Raw genomic sequence first — 18,374 nt, 5'->3', positions numbered from 1 at the left:
GAAGGCATTCACATTAACCCTATCCTTGATGCTGAACTATCCAGCAACTCTAGAATTGACCATTTAACCAGATTTGTATGTATGCAGAATAAGGTTTGCAAAGTTTGGATAGTGTGATAAAGTTATCAATAAGTCATGTGAGTTTTTATTATAAAATAAAATCTAAAAAAAACAATTGGGGCTCCAATTGTAGGGGCGGTCCCTGTACGGTTTCCCTCCCACCTCAAGAGGCTCCCACTTCCCTAGCCCAGGCTTCCTACTCTACAAGGTCTTCATACAGTAGGAGTTAACCACTGCCAGGGTACCCCTACTGTCTAAGTTGTCCCTAACATATAGGGTGCCTAAAGGCTGTAGTCTCTTCCCTCTCGCTCCCTCAGTTACTAACTAGGTGAATTAAGCAAGGGAAGTCTGATGGCCCTGGTGTTCCCTTCCCCTTGTGATAGTCTTTTGCTCTCTCTGCTGACACTCTTCTTCTCTACTCCACCTCTACTCTTTCGTCTCCTGGTTTTATCACTCCTCTCACTTCTCCACCACCCTCCTGATCATACTTAACTTTTCACTCCTCATCTGCCTCTCTAGCCAACTCCCTCCTAGCTTCTTTTCTAATTCAATTCTCTCACTCTGCTTCTTCACATTCAATTTACAACAAAATTGGTAGCACTTTCTCAATCCCAACACCTTTCCTTCACTCTCACCTAACATACCATAACTCTACCCAAATACCTCCTCCAACTGCTGCGCACTCTTCCCTGGTCTTCCTTCACTGCCTCCAAACTCGCTGGAACACCTTTTCCTGCACACTGACTCGCCCAATTTTATATAGCCCTCTCCTTCCTGCTTAGACATTTCTCTGAGCTCCACCTGGGTACTCGAGTCATCTGCTTCCCTGGGCCAATCTTGTTCTGATCTGTTTCTCCACCCATCTCCTTTCCTTCTGGGATAGAATTTGCCTGGAAGCCACATCCCCTTTCCAACTGCAGTTTCTGTCCAACCTTCCATGCGGTTAATGGCATTGTTTCTCTTCTAACTCCCTCCTGTTCTCTGTAATTTATTGTCCAAAAAGGGTGTGGGGAGTGCTCACTGGAGACCCCTATTATTATGTAGGCCCTTGCTGGTTCCAGTTCTGCCACCACTGCTCTCCTGTATTGAGTCTAGGGGTTGTGGGCTTGGTGTTTGGTTTCCATTTGGCTCCTGAATTGGGGAGGATATTTCATGTGTACCAGAGGAGCCACTTCATTCCTCCTGTTTTGGGCTGAGTCTTATCCGTCAGACCCAGGTTCATTTTGCTACTTGTCATTTTTTTCTGAACGGGGATGCGTCCCGGGATCCATTATCCATTCCAGAAGTATGAGTAGTCCAGTGCATGCTACTAACTGTAGTTCATCGTATGGAGATACCAGGCTGTTCTGTTCATCATGCCCCCGGGAGTCGCCTGAAAAACTAGAAAGACGTGACCCAGTCAGAGTCTGATGGGCAATGGGATTGGGTAAAGAGGTATCAATATCCATGCGTGATACCAACCATAATCGGCAGTTGGGGACGGTGATCCCTTTGAGTGCCTTCACACCACCTTTGGAGCAAGTCTGGCTTGGAATGACCCTGGGAGGCTGACTATCCTAGCTTCAGACGAGCTCCCGGTCACAGCAGCCACAAGATTTCCTATAGAGATCTTCCGGCCTCCCTGTCATCCATCAACCACCATTCTGTCGAGAAGACTTGCTGGCAACTCCCACTCTGGATGCTGATCTGGGAGGCTCTGACATACTGAAAGGTATTTAGGAAGGACAGCTTACCTCTCTATACAGAAACCATATGGAGACCATGAAAGTGGCAGCAGTGCGTGGTATGAATCACAATAACATCTATTTCCTTGAAAACTTAGTGTTAAGAAAATATGCTGTAGTATTATTTTCTATACCCTAAGCAGCTCCACCTTGGGACTAATAACTAGGAATGCTTGAAACTAATAGAAGCAACTCTTATAAGCCTGCACTCGGGCTACCAACTGAAAATGAGTAGTTATCTTTATATAGCTTAACCAGGTCATTTGGTAAGCATTCCCCCTACCCACCGTATTTTAAACACTTATTTGTTAGTTTAGAATGCCTATAGAGGAAGACTGTGGCTGTTGTAATAGAGAAAATAGCAGCTTCTGTCTTCTTATTCTATGTCGGGCAGTTTGACGAATAAACACCAAGAAGACAAATACACAAGGAATTCTCAGAGGGTTTTTCTTCCTTTCTCTGTACATGAAATCAGTATGTTGTTTCAGTTTCCTAGAGGAAACGTGTCAGGGTCATCACCTAGGAAACCCTTGTAGAGGATGGAGTCCAGCACATTTGGATGTACTTTAGCCGAACTGAAAGGCGTCCCATAGCAACTCAATGTGTCATTTCTCTTCTGGGGAGAAACTAATAATTGCATAACTTTCTCACCTCAGCAGCAACTTCTGGATTCTTTATTATAGTTCAGAATCACTGCATTAACCTTTCTTCTCTGTTAATCACTAATTCTCAGAGACTTTGAATCGGCTGCTGAACTTCTCAACATTGACAGTCTTTCAGAAGCTTGGTATCCACTTCTCTAAACCATACTGTGAATTCTGACAAAAAACACAGAAGTATTACCCACCCTTTCTCGGCTTTGTCAGTAAATAGTAAATGGTACACAAAGGCTTTATCTGCCTCTTTGTTTGGCCAGGATGCTACATCCCTTTTCCGAGAACATGGTCAGTCCCTGGACGCATTCAACATCACACCAATGCAAGGCTGGGGGTAGCATTCCAACAGGTTCCTGGAGTCCCACTTGCTATTGTACTCCTTCAGCTGCTGTTCACTGCTCATACACAGCTTCCTCAAAATTCCCAGTCATGGTGGCTGTGTATCCTTCTTCCCTCTGTAGTGGTATGGGACCTCTTTTTTTTTATTTTTCCTCCCCCTGCTGCCTGATTCGTGGGGAATTTCACCCCAATGTCCTGTAATGCTCATTGGGTTCATGACTTTCTGTGCCAGCCTCCTTCCCATCTTTTTCCATGGTTAGTCCTCTGTCGTGTGGTGGGGTTGACTGAGTTTAGTTTAGTTTATTCATTTATATTGCGCACCAGACCCGTGGGTATAAGGGCCCAGGAACAGCAAGGTTATTCTCAGCTTGGTTACAATGCTGTACAGTAATTGACAGTGTGTACATGGGTAAAACCAGTTGCGATAAATGCAATGATTACAATTTACAAGTATACATATTTACATAATTCACAAAGGCAGGGTACGTTATCGGTCATTATTCTTTATCCATTGAATGTAGTTGCGTCTAAAGTGGGGGTAGGTTTGAGATGTCCTTAAGGAGGATGGCAGGGAGTTCCAGTTTTGGGCTGCTTTCACCTGGAAGCTGTTGCCGCCCGTTTTGGTTCGTTTGAACCTTGGAACTGTGAGCAAGTTTGCATTGGCAATTATGGAGGGCCTGTAGGGGGTGTATCTTTTTATTCTGTCGGCTAAGTATTGGGGGGCTGCATTATTGAGGCATTTGTGAGTTAAGGAGTCTACTTTGAGCCGGGTTTTGTTGGTGGTGGTAAGCCAATTATGGGCTCTCCTGAAGTTGGAAATGTGTTCTCTCTTGGGGATGCAAAGCGCTGCTCTGAGAGCATTGTTTTGCAGAGTCTGGATTTTATTTGTAACATATTTGTTGGCTCCTACGTAAAGGGTGTTACAATAGTCCAGTTTTGAGAGTACAAGGGCTCTGGCAAGGGTGACGCAACTCTGGATAGATAGGAAGGGTTTGGCTGCTCTTATAAGCTTACAGGTGTAGGCTGTAGAGGAGGCCATGGAGCTAACCTGTTTGTGGAAGGAGAGGGAAGAGTCTAGGTAGATTCCTAGGGTTTTCACTTCCTTGGCTAACTTGATAGAGTTGCCATCTATGATGAAGCTGGTGTAGTTGTGATCCAGTTTGTTTAGGTTTGTGGTGGATCCGAGGATGATGAGTTCTGTCTTGTCATCATTCAGGCATAGACTGTGGGAGGCCATCCATGCCTGGATGATGAGGTACACCCTGTTCACCAAGGCCAAATCCTTGTTGTAATCTCCCATCAACGGGATGAGGATCTGGGTATCAGCGTAATTGGTGTAGGTCAGAGGTTGCCAAACAGTCGATCGCGGGTGAGTAGTAGCTCGCCTCAGCCTTTTCAGTCGCCCGCGCTGAAGATACCGAAAAATAAACATTTTCCTAAGTTAGATTATTTAATGGCGCGTTTTGCAGTTCGTTTTGCAGGATCCGAACCCTGGTCGTCCCAATTGCGGGCAGAGAGCTTGGCTGCTGTACCACTTGGAGCTGCTTGTAAATCCACTGACAGATGTCAGTATCACGTTCTGCTTCTGCAAGCCGCCTGTAGTACCACAGTTGGCCTTGTGTGCCCCCACGAAACTGTCTTGCTTAAGCAAGCTGCTCTTGTTTGCCAGAGATGTTGGAGGGGCTAGGGCAGGATCAGGATCATTGTGACTACGTAATGAAAATATCACAGTAGCCTGGAAATGTTCAAAATAATATTTTTAAAAATGGTGCAATTTCTTTCATGTGGCTTCTTTCCAAATTCCACACTGTACATTTCCACTTTAAATCACTTCCATGACACAGGTACAACCACTTTTAGTACATTAAGCGATCCATAGACACACTGTACAGTAGAAGCCTACCAGGGTAGCTCAGCAGGTTGACAGGCCGATGCTGAGATGTTATATATTCAAAACTACAGGTTGTTAATCGCATGACTTTTTGCAATGCCTTATAAAACAAGTGCTATACAATGTGTTTGGTCAGGGTATGGGTTGGGCTGGCTGCTTGCTTATATTCAGGACTGAGGTGGAGATATTTCTGCCCCTGTAGTGAAAATCAAAAGTTGGCACCCATGAACCCGCAGTATCATTTCCTAAAAACTGCTGTCAGCATAACAGAAGAATTTATTTGTGATTAACCGGTTTGACAAGCATATAACATCTTTATAAATATAACTTGTGCTAAAACACAGAGGGGCACACAAATAATAATGATGTGTTATTTACATAGCGCCTTAATCCAAAGCGCTTTAAAGAGCACATATTTACATGCAATATCACCCAACCAAAATTGGTACTCCTTTATCGACCTCAGAAGGATGAAAGGCTGAGTTGGCCTTGCAGGGATTCGAACCGGCGACCTGCAGATTACGCTCACACCAGCGAGCGCTCAACCCGCTGAGCTACCTCACCGGCAAATAACGGAGTATGTGTGGTGTCTGACAAAAGAAAACATTTCAAAGAAAACTCGTGAACGCAAGCAGCATTTTTCAATTAGGAAATTACTTTTTTTTAAATGGAAGTATGAAATGCACATTTGGAAAACAATAGTGTGCCTAGCATGTAGAAAGCCTGCATAAAACGCAAAAGAAGAGGCCCAAAAATTACTGGATATTTGTGTGGTAGTCCAACAAATATCTGTCTTTTTGAGACAGCTACTAATAAATAATAATGCAACAAATAGGTTTTTGAATTTCTTAATGTATTCGTTAAGGCATATGTTATTCCATCTATTTATAAAGGGGAACTAATCGAGCCAAAAAAATATTGGTAAAAATTCTGAGGTTTATAAATATCCCCACCCCGATATCACCCGCTAGTAGCTCTCCACTGTTGGCCTCCACTACAAGTAGCTCTAGCTAACATAAAGGTTGGAGACCCCTGGTGTAGGTGATACCCAGACCGTCAAGCTCATCAAACAGGGGCTTTGTGAACACGTTGTACAGTGTAGGGGAGACGCATGATCACTGAGGGACTCCGCAAGTGATGGGGATGGGGTCAGCGGATGCTGAGGTGGAGAAAACACGCCTAGATCTGTTGCTCAGGAACGACTCAATCCAACTAATGGCTTCTTGGGAGAAGTGGGCAGCCGAGTCCAAGTGGTTGCAAAGAATTTTATGATCTACTAGATCAAATGCTGCAGAGAGGTCTAGAAGAAGCAGTAAAGCAGTTTTCCCATTATCTCTGAGGGTGTCAATTTGAGCCTTAAGATCGATGAGAGCGGTTTCTGTCCCATGTTGGGGTCTAAAGCCTAATTGCTGGATCCCCAGGCTCTGGTTTAATTCAAGGTATTCTTGAATTTGTATATAGGCTGTCTTAACTAATATTTTGAGCAGGAAGGGGACGGTGGTGATGGGTCTGTAGTTAGTGGGTATAGAGGGGTCGAGGGAGGGTTTTTTGAGTAGGGGGAGAACCCAGGACTCTTTTAGATTGTTGGGGGTGATGCCTGAGGAGAAGGAGGCGTTAATGAGTTTGGTATTGAACGGTGAGAAGTCTCTTGCCGCATCTTTAATGATTTGTGATGGGCAAGGGTCGCCCTGGCAATTTGACGGTTTGAGACGGAGGATGATTTTTTTCCACTTCTAACGTGGAGACTTTGGAAAAGCTGAAGCGGGTGAGTGGGTTGGGTAGGGGGTTCTGGGGTGTAGGACGTGGGGGAGTGTTGGTGGAGTTAGTAGAGTTAGTTAGGGATTCTTTTTTGTTGTTAATTTTGATTTGTAGGCCTGCGACTTTGTTGGAGAGGGCATTTTGGACACTTGTGCACCATTGTTTGTCTTTCACACATGTGTCTGGGACTAGGACAGGTGTTTCCAGCTCTTTGATGATGGTAAACAATTCTTTAGTGCTAGATTTGGCTTGTGATATTCTCTGGTTATATGATTCTTGTTTAGCGATTATGATTTCTTTTTTGTATGTGGAGGCTATTTTATTAAGGATCAACTTGTTATTGTCTGTAGGTGATTGTCTCCAGGCTTGTTCCTTTTTGCGTTTCTCTAATCTGAGGGCTTTTAAGTGGGTAGAGAACCAGGTGTTCAATGGTTTTTTCGGTTTGGATTTTCTCAGTTTTAGCTGTGCAATAGAGTCTAAGGGTGAGTGCATGATTTTGTTGTAACCTTCTAGGAGATGGTGAGGATTGGTGGCAGCTGAGAGTTGGTTCAGAGTTGGGAGAATGAGGGGGATGAGTTTTTCCACTGTGATGTTTTTCTTATTTCTCGTAGGGATAGCTGTGGCTAGTAAGTTGTTGGTAATGGGGCTTGAGGCTTCGAGGGTGAAGGCGAGGAGTTGGTGGTCGGACCATGGTTGAGGGGAGTTGGCAGTGATGGAGGCCACGCAGTTGTAGTCTGCTATCCAGTCGAGGGTTCTCCCTTTGTTGTGTGTAGGGTGGACACTCATTGGGTAAAGCCTAATTCTGACAGGGTATTTTTAATGAGGGTAGTCTGAGGGTCTTTGGGGTCTTTGAGGCCTAGGTTAAAATCTCCTAGGATGAGGCTCTGGGGGGTATTTTTTTGATTGTTGGTGAGGATAGTAGTGAAGTCTTCCTCGAAGGAGCCTGAGGTCTGTAGAATAGGTGAATGGTGATAGTTTGGGAGTTGGCAGTCGGCAGCTTAGCTGTGAGTGATTCGCATGAAGGGAGATTGTTTGTGGTGTCAAGTCTAATGTTGATGTGTGTTTTGGCAATTTTGGCGAGGCCTCCGTCTCTGGATTCTGTTCTGTCCACTCAGAGGATAGTATAGTCGTCGGGGATAGCTAGCGAGAGAGCTGGGCTGGCGTTTGCATGGAGCCAGGACTCGGTGATGGCTAGAAAGTCTAATTCTTTTGCTAGAATGAGGTCTGCTATATCTGTGGCATGAGCTACTACTGATCGCGCATTAATTAAGGCGCCTCTTATGGGTGGGACGAAAGTTTTAGTACGGGTAGGTAAGGTGGCTGCATTGTGAGACTTGTGCTTAGTCATAGTATTAGTTAGGCTATGCTTGGGTCTGTCCCTAGGACAGTTGGTGGGAGTGCCCGTGTGCATAGGAGGGGTCCGGTTAGTCAGTTTAGACTGGGTGGAGTCCCTGGCACGTGGCTCATATAGTTTAGGTAGTCTGGCACGTAATCTGGCATTTCTAGCGGATGGACTACATGGCGTAGAGAGGTGGGGCAAAATGGGTGTTAGTGTAGACGGTAGGGGGCGGACATAATGCATGGTGGAAGGGGGAATGGTGCCAGTGGAGGCAAAGCTAAAAGTGAAGCTTGGGTAGCTGGTTGAGAGGATGAGGTGAATAATTACTCTCAGCAGTACTGAGAAGATGCCTGGTAGTAACATTCTGTTGGGTGTGAGTGGGGTGCAGCAATCAAATGGCATGGGAGCTAGGTGGCAAGTATGGCAATCAAATGACAGGGCAGATAAGTACTAGATACAGCATAGTTGAGGAATGCGACAATCAAGTGGCAGGGCAGCTAGGTGCTAAGTACGACAATCAAATGGCGGGGCGGGTGTATGCCGAATGCAGTAATCAAATGGCAGCTAGATGCACAATGCGATAGTCAGATGCAAAATGCAACAATCAAGTACGACAATCAAATGGCAAGGCGGGTGGGTATTAGATGCAGCATAAATGCGGAATGCAAAAATCAAATGACACAAAGGTTCTGATAGCCCTTTGGAATCTATTGTTTCAGGTTGATTTGGCTGTCTTGCTCATCTCGACTCTTGCTGCTTACCACTTTGTGGCCTCCTCTCCTCAGGATGATTGCCAGTCAATCGAGAGCTTCTGAGGAATTTCTTATCCCGTTGTTGCCATCCTCATTCAGAGAGCTTGCAAATGCCTCCCCGGAAGCCTCATTATGACCCAGGCGCTAAGTGTTTAACGGCGCCGTAAAAGGCTGTGGCGCCGTTAAACACCTAGCGCCTGATTACGAGGTCCATTTGCGGGACCCAACCTTAATGGCTGGTTTTACCAGCCGTTAAAGTAGGGACCCGCAAAGGTACCTTGGTGCTAATTACGGTACCGCAATATGCGGTACCGTAATTAGCGCCTTCCCCATTCCCATTGAGCCCTATGGGGCAAAAATGGGAATGGGGAAGGGCCATGGCGGCATGGGGAATTACCGCCCCACCAACCTCGGAATGGGATGGTAATTCCCCACTCCGCCATGGCGGACTCCGGCATGGACCATGGTGCTAATAGCACCATGGTTTAGCGCCGGAGTCCTAATGTTTTAAAATGTAACAATGAGCAAGGATCTGGATTTCCAACCTCTTAACAACGTTGTTGTTATGGGCAAGTCGTCGCAGTTCTCCAGCTCAGTTGTTTGGGATTTTTTAATCCTGGGAATAATTAATAATTTCAAGCAGTCATAGATATCTGTGTGTGTTCTATATCTTCTCTTGTGCGTAGCAACTATAAAAGTCATGAAAGCCCTTTTATTTAGCTTCTTCGCTAAAGAGTCTAGAGACCTCCTTCACCTGATTCCTTGAATGTGTGCCCTGTTTGTCTCTCCTTTCTAACAGTGCAACAGCATCTATGAGGTTGATTGCCTTCTTGAAGACCTTCCTGTGAAGCTGTAAACGGGTGAATTCTGCTTTTTTTAGCAGCATGTTCAGATTGTCCCTTACATAAGTACCTTCCCATAGTCCTTTGTTCCTCCATTTACTTTTCCTTTCTCAATGTCCATCCCCTTTTCAAGTATTTGTTGTCTTTCCTTCATCCAGCCCTGTTGGATAACTGGGTAAACAGCTGTTTCCTCCTAAATCTCTTCAATTCAACAGTTATTTCCCCTGCATATTCACCTTCAATAATTTGCCAGTTTGTTCTGTCACTTTCTTCATGAACATTGGGTCCAAAAATAGTGATTTGGAAATCTGCCATATTCTCGGTCCCTGCCCCCACCTGACCATCTGGAGCCACGTAGAAAACTAGCACATGATCACACATGGTTATTGTGTCATTCTCTGCCTATTTGAACCATTTCACAGAGCCAGACCCACAAATATGTGGCCCAATTACTTATAGGTTTGCGCATGTGAGGGAAGAAGGTATAATCCTTCACTGTGGGCTTTACACGCATTCTAATACCCACTAGCTCAGTTTTCTGAGTTCTTGTTTGAGCCAGCCAAACGCTACTACAAATGAGCCACATGACGACACAGCACTATTCAAGTTTGGCTCTGTCATTGATTGCATTTAAATCACTCCCTTAAACCAAAGGCCCATCATTGAGCCATGCTACATTTGGATGGAGATCAAATATAAACATTGTATGGTGCTATATTTTGTCCATATGTGAAGCCCGGGGTCGTTTTTGATACACTTGTTCTTAACAAAGAGATATCTTCCATAATTATTGCTTTGTGCCCCAATATAGGTAAAATAGTTCTACCAGCCTACCAAAAATCCTACCACTGCTTGCTTTGTAATGCCCACAATTTCAAGAGTCTTGGATCTCTCATACTGCCTAAACCCTTTGCCACACGCTATGCCTTCTGTACCAAGAGAAATCGGTGCCAATTCCTTGCAAGAGCATGAGTGTTTTCTTTCTTGTGCTGATTAAGTTTAGGCCTATATTTTTAACATGGTTACCCAAGTCACTGTGTCCGGGTTGAGAATAATCTTTTTTTTTGTAATTAAAATGTTTATTTGTTAAGTGCACATTGCACACCTACATCTAAAATGATATTTTAAATAATACATCTTTATTTTGTGTGAGCTTAATAAACCTCAATACATCCATTTACTCAAGGTTTTTCCCCTTGTACAGAAAACAAAAACCGTGAACCCTTTGTTGCTAATGAAATAATTTGTGAAAATGTGCATGGGGCATTATCTAAAAGACAAAACGGGCAGACAAGAAACATATCTCAGTAATGGTTACTAACAATGTAGTTCAACATAAGAAGCCCATGGAATAGATCTACCAACATAGTAATCTATCCCCTGCTCTTAAACGATCTCCTCTCAAAATAAGCCTGCTTACTCAAATCCAGAGTTAATATCTGTTTTGTTTACAGTTTTCCAGCTTGTAAGAATATTTCTCTCCATTCTCACTAGACATCTTAAATAAAAGTCTTTTCACTGATTTATAAATGATAGAAGGTAGACGGGTCTCCAGAAGGATCAAGTCAACATGGCACTCTGAGCCTGTTAGGAATTAGGATACATTTTCATAGGGGAATTTAAAAGGATAGTTAGGAATTTGACAGTGGACTTAACTTGTTGTTGTCCCACTGACAGACATGGTTCCGATTGCATTGGATTACGGATCCAATACTTAGACCTGATGTACTGGACAGTAGTCGTAGATATAACTGTGAAAGTGGTCCTGGAGGTCTGTAACATCTTTTCTGGGATTGTGCCCATTTTGGAAATGTTTTGATCTAGATGGTATTGGTACTGCAAAGCCTCTGTATTTGCCCTTTGGCAAGAATAATCTTTGAGCCCAGCCATGCATAATGCATGTGTGATTTTAACAGCAGCAACACTTTTGCTTGAAACCTTTACTGTTTGCATGCAAAGCCATGTTCTTCCTACCCTTTAAATTGAACATCTGAGATGTTGACCATGTTAAAATGGATTTCCCAAATCAATCCTGGGTTGGAGTTTGGGAAGCCACCCTATTATGGTTAATGGGGAGACACTGAGTACCAGCCAAACCCAATCAAGATTGAGTAGCAGAACGGCAAGGCTTAGTCTCAGGAGGACTGTGAGAGTGGTATATGGCAAAGGTGAGTCCACACAGAACGACACCAATAATTCAAGTTAGACGGGTAAGTACAGAAATATACAATGATTTATTAGGCCTTTAAAATACACACTAAGCAAGTAAGACGTCTAGTCGAATATTGTCCCACATTTACTATAAAACATATATACATATTCACCATTAGGAGAAGTTAGAAAGCACTTGATTCATTAACCAATCAGACACAGGTAAGTATTCAGATGCATGAAATACAGTAATGCCACTTAGAATACCACAGAATAGCTCCACTCACACTTAATGAGTCCAACCCTAAAATGGTTGGGGCCCTGTGCCCTAAAGTCACCAGTTCCAAATGTATACTCCACAGGTAAGTTTATTAAGTGATTTGGACAATGTTGATGATTATGATCAAAATGTCAAAAAGGTCAGTTAAGTTCAGGTAAGTAAACTGTCTCAATCACTAGGATATGCCTAGGAAGGGATCCTTTGCCAGGCCTCCCCCGACAAAATTCAGGAAAGAATAGTTTAGAGAAGCACGCTCTATGAATCCCCACATAGTCCCTCACTATATACATTCTATTCAGCCTCCAAAGTTATCCTAGCCAATGGGACAAAATGATGTCTCCAATGTTGGTGGCAGGCACCATGATTAAAGCAAGGTGAAGAACTGGTCTGGTTTACGTAACTTTACAGAAATATTGCCATGAAAAGCAGACTGATGTCTATCATATATAGCATCCTTTTAGTAAGCACTGTCAGCCACCAGCCACCTGCTTCTATTTAAACTGATGTAGGTGGTGTCACCCCTTAGCTAATACTTTTGTTTCCCTCTGCCATTCAAAACCATGCTGCATGTGTGCATCTACCTCAGTCTAGATTTAGTTGTAGTTTCTTGTCACACAGTGGTTGTTATACACTGCTGAAATCGACATTCATGGTCCCACACTGCCCAAGATTGTTCTGTTGTTGTCCTACGCTGCTCAGAGTCGGGTTTCACACTCATTGATTATTTTCCCTCCTGCAAATCTAACTGCTTTTTTATGTCCATTTCTCTCTCTCCCTCCTCAGGTATGGGAGGTTACTGGCCAAGTTTCGGCGCAAACTGGAGAAGAGGAAGAGATCCGCTGCGAGGTAAGCACTGTATGATATCCTGTGCCATTTCATGTAAAAATAAGTTTACACAAAAGTGTTGATGCCCATTGATGGGCGTTTTTGGTGTGTGTGTACAAGATTGTATGCCCAACATCATAGATGTGTTGGCTAGATCCTGGGTAGGAAACCTCCATTGGATGTTTTCAAGACGCCTAACCGTTCACTAGTAGATACAAAGTGAGCATCAACAGACCATTTCTTAAGCAGCATGTGCAGTGCAATATTATTCAGGAGTGATGCCCTCTCAGGAGGCAATCATGAAGAAGGTCTGTTGCTCAAACTCAGGTTTCATCTGCATAAGGGCATCTGTGCGCTGGTAAGAAGCAAGCTGTAATAATCAGGAGGCAGGGGAATCCTACAGCGTCTAGCTAAGCAGTCCAGCTAATAAGCCACCATAAAACTGTAATGCATCTCCAGAAGAAGTGTCTTACAGGTTGGCGAGCAATCTTTAAAGGGACTGGTTTTGATTTTGCACTTTCTGTAGCTTTTATTGTTGTGATACGTATTTCAATCCTTTCTCCACTCGACCTGTTTTAATTAGGTGTTACATGTTCTTTTTATAATTTGTGCGGTTTAACAAATATAGTTTTGTGTTCACTAAATACTAGGCCCTAATGTGTCATCTGGTTTGCTGACTTTTAACATACATAGAAGTCACAGTAATTCAGAGTGACAGAACACCATGTGGGAGCTTTCTGCTATTTCTGGTTTATTCACCTCCTAAATGTGCACACTGCTCCGAGGAGTTAACGGGGACTCGGTCACAGCTTCACAGTTGTACCTGGCCATTCACTGGCCCTGGTCGAAGGCTCTGATGATGTTCTTGGCACTGACTTGAATATGATCACCCTTAAGAAATGCTCATTCACCTGTAATAACTCTTTGCATCCTCTAGGTCTTCAGCTCATGCCCCAGAGCAGCCAGCCACTGACCAACAGAGGGACACTTCAGAGGATAGCTATGTGGATTTGCAGGTTTGTCTAATGATTAAAATAAAGCACCAAACCTCGTTCTTGAGCACCGCTGATAATGAGTGCGGAGTAGAATCAAATAAAATGTATTCATACAGTCAGTTTGCCAGTACATCAACTGTTCCATGCTCAAGGCACCATGAGCATATGTTAACTACAGTAAATAAAATAGTAAAAGGCCATGAGTTCCTCACTGCACAGGCCATAAAACGAGTCCCCATTTTCACACAATACTGCAACCTTCTCATGTGGGCTGGTTCATGACCTCCGTTTTTGTTTCTAGGATCTCTGTGAATATCATGACCCTGTTGGTGCGGACATTGGTTCCCCAAGCAATGATGAGCTCATACCAGATTGTTTACCCTGTCGAGCACCATTTGAAGAGGAAGAACCCACCAGTGTCCTTCACAGAGGAACTCTTTCCCAGCAAGACAAAGATGTAGGGATCAACCCCTGCGAGATTTCCAGTGTCTGCAATTAGTTAAGTGGGTGATCTAACAAAGGGGAACCATTTTCTCCAGTATTACAGCTGCACTTTTCTGCATCTTCAAGTCACATCACTGAAGGAATTGCACCGGAAATCCAAAATTTGTCTTTTGTGAAATGTTGAAGCAGAGAGCCAAGAAAGGCGAAGGAGATCAGATAGGAATGCTTCAAGGCGAAGAGGCACCCCAATGAACCATGGAGAGTAGAGAGGTGTCTTCAGACTGCCTGGGCATTGCTCTGTTGGATTTCTTCCCTTTTTATTTTTGTACTTATTTTTTGCCCCTCATATTCCTGCGAATTATTTTTCAGCAATGGCGGGCCAATTAGAAGCCTACACCAGGCTCAAAATAGGGGTGCTTTCCACAGTGATGTACTTTTTAATGTGTTCTACAATAAAGACGGTTCTTGTACTTGTTATTTGTAATTGGTAGTTTCTGAAGATTTCTCTGAATGCATTTCTTTAAATGAAGCATATCAGGCCTAGGCAGTAATCCCATTTTCCGGTCCGGCAATAAAACCGTAGATTGTATTTATTCCTTTTTATTCATGTTGTGATTATTGGCTTTATATGGGCCAGAACTTTTCAATTGTTACTGATTTTGTCCCCATCACTCACTCTTAACATTTTCTACCCTTATTTTGAAGAAGAGCCCCAAATGAAGATACATTTATGGTGTCTTTGTGGCTTCTATTCCTAAACTGTATCCTATTACCAACAAATAGCACTGGCATCACCTAGCAGTGAACTGAAAACTGCTTCATATGCGGTTTAAAACCAAAGTGGTGCACAGGGAGACAGACCCATGCCAAGTATTTGGCCACACGCCCTCCTTCACACAGCTGAGCATGCATCTAATTTCCCTACATGAGCCATCAGTTGGATATATGTCTGCTTAATGCTAGAGTTACAGCACACACAATAAAAGTAACATTATCATTCTCATACAAGGTTTGGTATTTTGTGTTGCCAAAAAATTGGGACAGATTCTCAAGCCAATGTGAACGGAGCAAGAAAGATCTTTTCTGTAGTCAAGTGAAAATGAAATACCACTTTCGTCAGGGGTCTGTGCGACACAGAGCATGCCAGCGAACCCTATGAATAATGCCAAATGGTAGATCACGCTAATACTGATCCCCTAGAGATCAAGCAAAAAGAGATGTAGGTCTAAAAAGTCACATATTTAATGTAAATTGTAATTTCCTAAGAACAAAGTCACACCATGATTTACTCAGCACAGGTTCAATTTACACATACATTTAATTTAACTGATTGTGGCAAGTATAGTAGTTGGGACACAGAGGAGCGGGTGATGAACTATGGAATCACATGCACTGAGTCTATGATAATGAATATGGAATGCTGTAGCACTTCAGGCTGCATGTGCCTGTGTAGAGGCCTACACCCAAAAGGCCCCAGCAAATCGAAAACAGTAACCAAGTTCCAAAGCCAACTATGGGCATAGAGGAGTCAAAATAGGCAACACAAGTGATTTATTAAGTCATAAGACTGGAGTCTTGCAAATTATGAGAAACATCAAGGCTAAGGTAGCCTGTGTATGTAAATTGGCGCATTAACAGAAAATAAACAAATGAAATCTTTCTGAAGGGACAGCCAATTTGGAGCATTTAACATGTGTTTCTACCAAAAAACAAGTCTTCTTCAAGGCAGTGCAGGTGGCCTCTGGGGTTCACCTAGCAAATGGATCAGTCCTGATACAGACTTTAAGAGTGGTTTAAGTAGGAGACTCGAGTGCTTGTGAGAATCAACTGCAGTGCGGTGGTCTAAGGAGCCTGACAAAGTGGTGGCATCGTTCAACAAAGCTTTATTAAGATTTGAAGAAACGTACCTACCTCTTCCTATCTCTGAAGGGATATACCTACCTAAACTAATAACAGCTTGTATGCACATCATCTGGATGTTTATTCAAATAAAAAATGCCCGTCCTCTGTCCAAAACCTACTTTTGCCCTACTGCAAGTCTACAAAAAGGATTCAGCATACAAGTGAAAATGAGTACCAGGAGAATGACTCCCTTGCCCTGGTAAACTGGCTCAGTCTTTATCTCTTTTCCAGCAAACCTTTGCTTTGGCTTCTGATTCAACAAAGAAAATGTGGTCAGCACAGAGGTCAAGTCCTTCTTCGTAGTTGAGATTATCTTTAGGCCTCCTTAAAGCCAACTCTTCTCAGTGCTATGATCAGCGGTTGAGTTGATCTTCATGCCTCCTTCGTGCCAACTCTTCTCAGTATTATAATCAGTTGTTGAGGTGATCTTTATGCTTCCTTGGGGCCAACTCTTCTCAGTACTATATCCAAGCAATCTGTTATTACTCTGCAGACCTCTCTTTTTCTTCTTTGCCTTAGTCATATTGATTCCTCGATCACAGACAAAAGAAGCCTTTTCATAACCGACAGTGCTTTCAGGGATTTCTGACAAGGATGTTCCAATGGAAAAGGGGTCAGGTAGTTCCTTCACAGAACGGGAGTCCTTATCTCCATGAGGTGAGTCTCTCCATGCGAGGTCCGGCTTTCCACAACCCCTAGGGTGACTATTGGGTAGTGACCTCACCTCCCTAGCCTCACAGAGAATGACTCCCCTCCCCCACCCCGGGGAGAAGTGACGAGCTCCCATGAATCATCACAAAAGGTGGGAATTCAGGAAGCTGGGTGACACCCTGTACCATAGGCTGTTGGGCACAAAGAGAGTATGGGGAGGATCCCCCGAGTGTCACTCCACTTCAGTTCATGACATATTGCAGGTGACAATCACATTGACACCCCTCAGGGCAGCCCTGTGGGGCCAAGCCTTCCTCAGTCTCATGACCTAGTAGGGCAGCTGAGCCCTAATAGCTCTGCCCCTAATCTAACCTCTTAGGGAACCCTACTGGATAACCTGGTGCACCCTCTGCCCAACTACGATCGCTGATGCTTTCCCTAAGCAGATCCAAATTCATAACATGAATAAAAGAAACTTTCCCTTTAAGGGAGATGTTTTCCTTACATTTGTTGGTAGTAATAGGTTTTTGGATACTGTTGCCACCTCCATTGGCACATCAAAATAATGTTCTCTGGTGGTTTGTGGGACCCACTAGGAAGTCTGTGGAACTGCAGATACAATGTGGCGAGTTTGCAACTGAATGTTGAGAATTCAGCACAGAAAGGAGAGCCTCAGCACAATTGTTCCCGGATGAGGTTCCCCCGCAGTGGATACAATATTGCAAATTCCTTACATGGCCAGTGAATCAAAGTATTCCCAAAGTTAAATTAGTGTGAAAACAGTCTCCCACAACAATGCAGACAATAGCCTAACAAGCTACACAGGGAAACAAAAATGCCAGAGCACCCGAAGATTGTACTTGAACAGATAAATAACTTTATTAAATTCAATGCATCACAACAATATTAAATCAGATATGGCTAACAGCCAATCTTAGCGAACCAGGAGTAAAACACACTCAACCATATATGTTTAAAAAAAAAAAAGCTACGCGTTGCGCTCTTCAGGCAGGAATTAATCAACATGTTCACTCGCTTCCCAACAAATTCAAGGACGTTTGCCACGCTCCGCCTCTTTGCCAGATAGTCATGTGACAAGTCATGTGACCGCAAAACAACGTTGTTCTCCAAGCTGGTGGCCATATTTGAGAATCATCAGCATGATTAATTCTATTAGCGGCTTACTATCAATTATTTGGTAAAGTATGAATAGCGACTAAAAAGTGGCACTATGTTTCATTTCGAGAGGCTCTGCGTGGCAACTTTGTAGCAATTAATGTAACAATGGCGGAAGCATATAACGCACGTGCATGATCTAATCATATCTTGCCGCTGTTGCAAGTGCAGCTAGACCCAGTTCGAGTGAGTGCAGGTGAGAGGCAGCAGCTGGCTATGTTGCTCAGTGAGATCACTGACAACGTGTCATATAAAAAGAACACTCTGATGTTACGTGTTCAAAAGCAACATTCAACATTATTGTAGTTGCATTCAAATCACAGGTCGAACTGGTTGGACGACCCACCCCACCTAGACCTGAGCGACAGTAAACCAAAAAATGAATTAAGAGATCGACCAGAATGTGTAGGCAATGCTCTCTTAGTAAAGTGCAAATGCACAATGAAATACCCACCTGTCGCTTTCAAGCACAGGCTCCAGGATGATAATTACCAAAGATATTTTAATGTCATTTTGGTTATGATGTTGATTTTATTGATTGTTCATAATTGTTCTAAAATGAATTGTGATTTGAATGATCCGAATCCTT

The 18,374-nt window shown here is 43.5% G+C and overlaps 1 protein-coding gene across 2 annotated transcripts in view; it reads left to right on the top strand.

The window, feature by feature from the left end:
* The window catches only part of LOC138491399 (autophagy-related protein 16-like), a 159,680-nt gene extending 145,151 nt beyond the window's left edge, over window positions 1–14,529 (top strand). For both annotated transcript variants that reach the window (XM_069617906.1, XM_069617905.1), the window contains 3 exons: window positions 12,576–12,638; window positions 13,555–13,633; window positions 13,914–14,529. In XM_069617906.1, coding sequence (XP_069474007.1) covers window positions 12,576–12,638; window positions 13,555–13,633; window positions 13,914–14,111 — 340 coding nt within the window. In that variant the 3' untranslated portion in view covers window positions 14,112–14,529. The remainder of the gene's footprint in view (window positions 1–12,575; window positions 12,639–13,554; window positions 13,634–13,913) is intronic.
* Window positions 14,530–18,374: the final 3,845 nt, after the last annotated feature.

Source organism: Ambystoma mexicanum, chromosome 10, assembly GCF_040938575.1.
Source record: "Ambystoma mexicanum isolate Mex_15411 chromosome 10, UKY_AmexF1_1, whole genome shotgun sequence".
Classification (NCBI taxonomy): domain Eukaryota; kingdom Metazoa; phylum Chordata; class Amphibia; order Caudata; family Ambystomatidae; genus Ambystoma; species Ambystoma mexicanum.
This window is presented reverse-complemented; position numbering and strand designations above follow the sequence as displayed.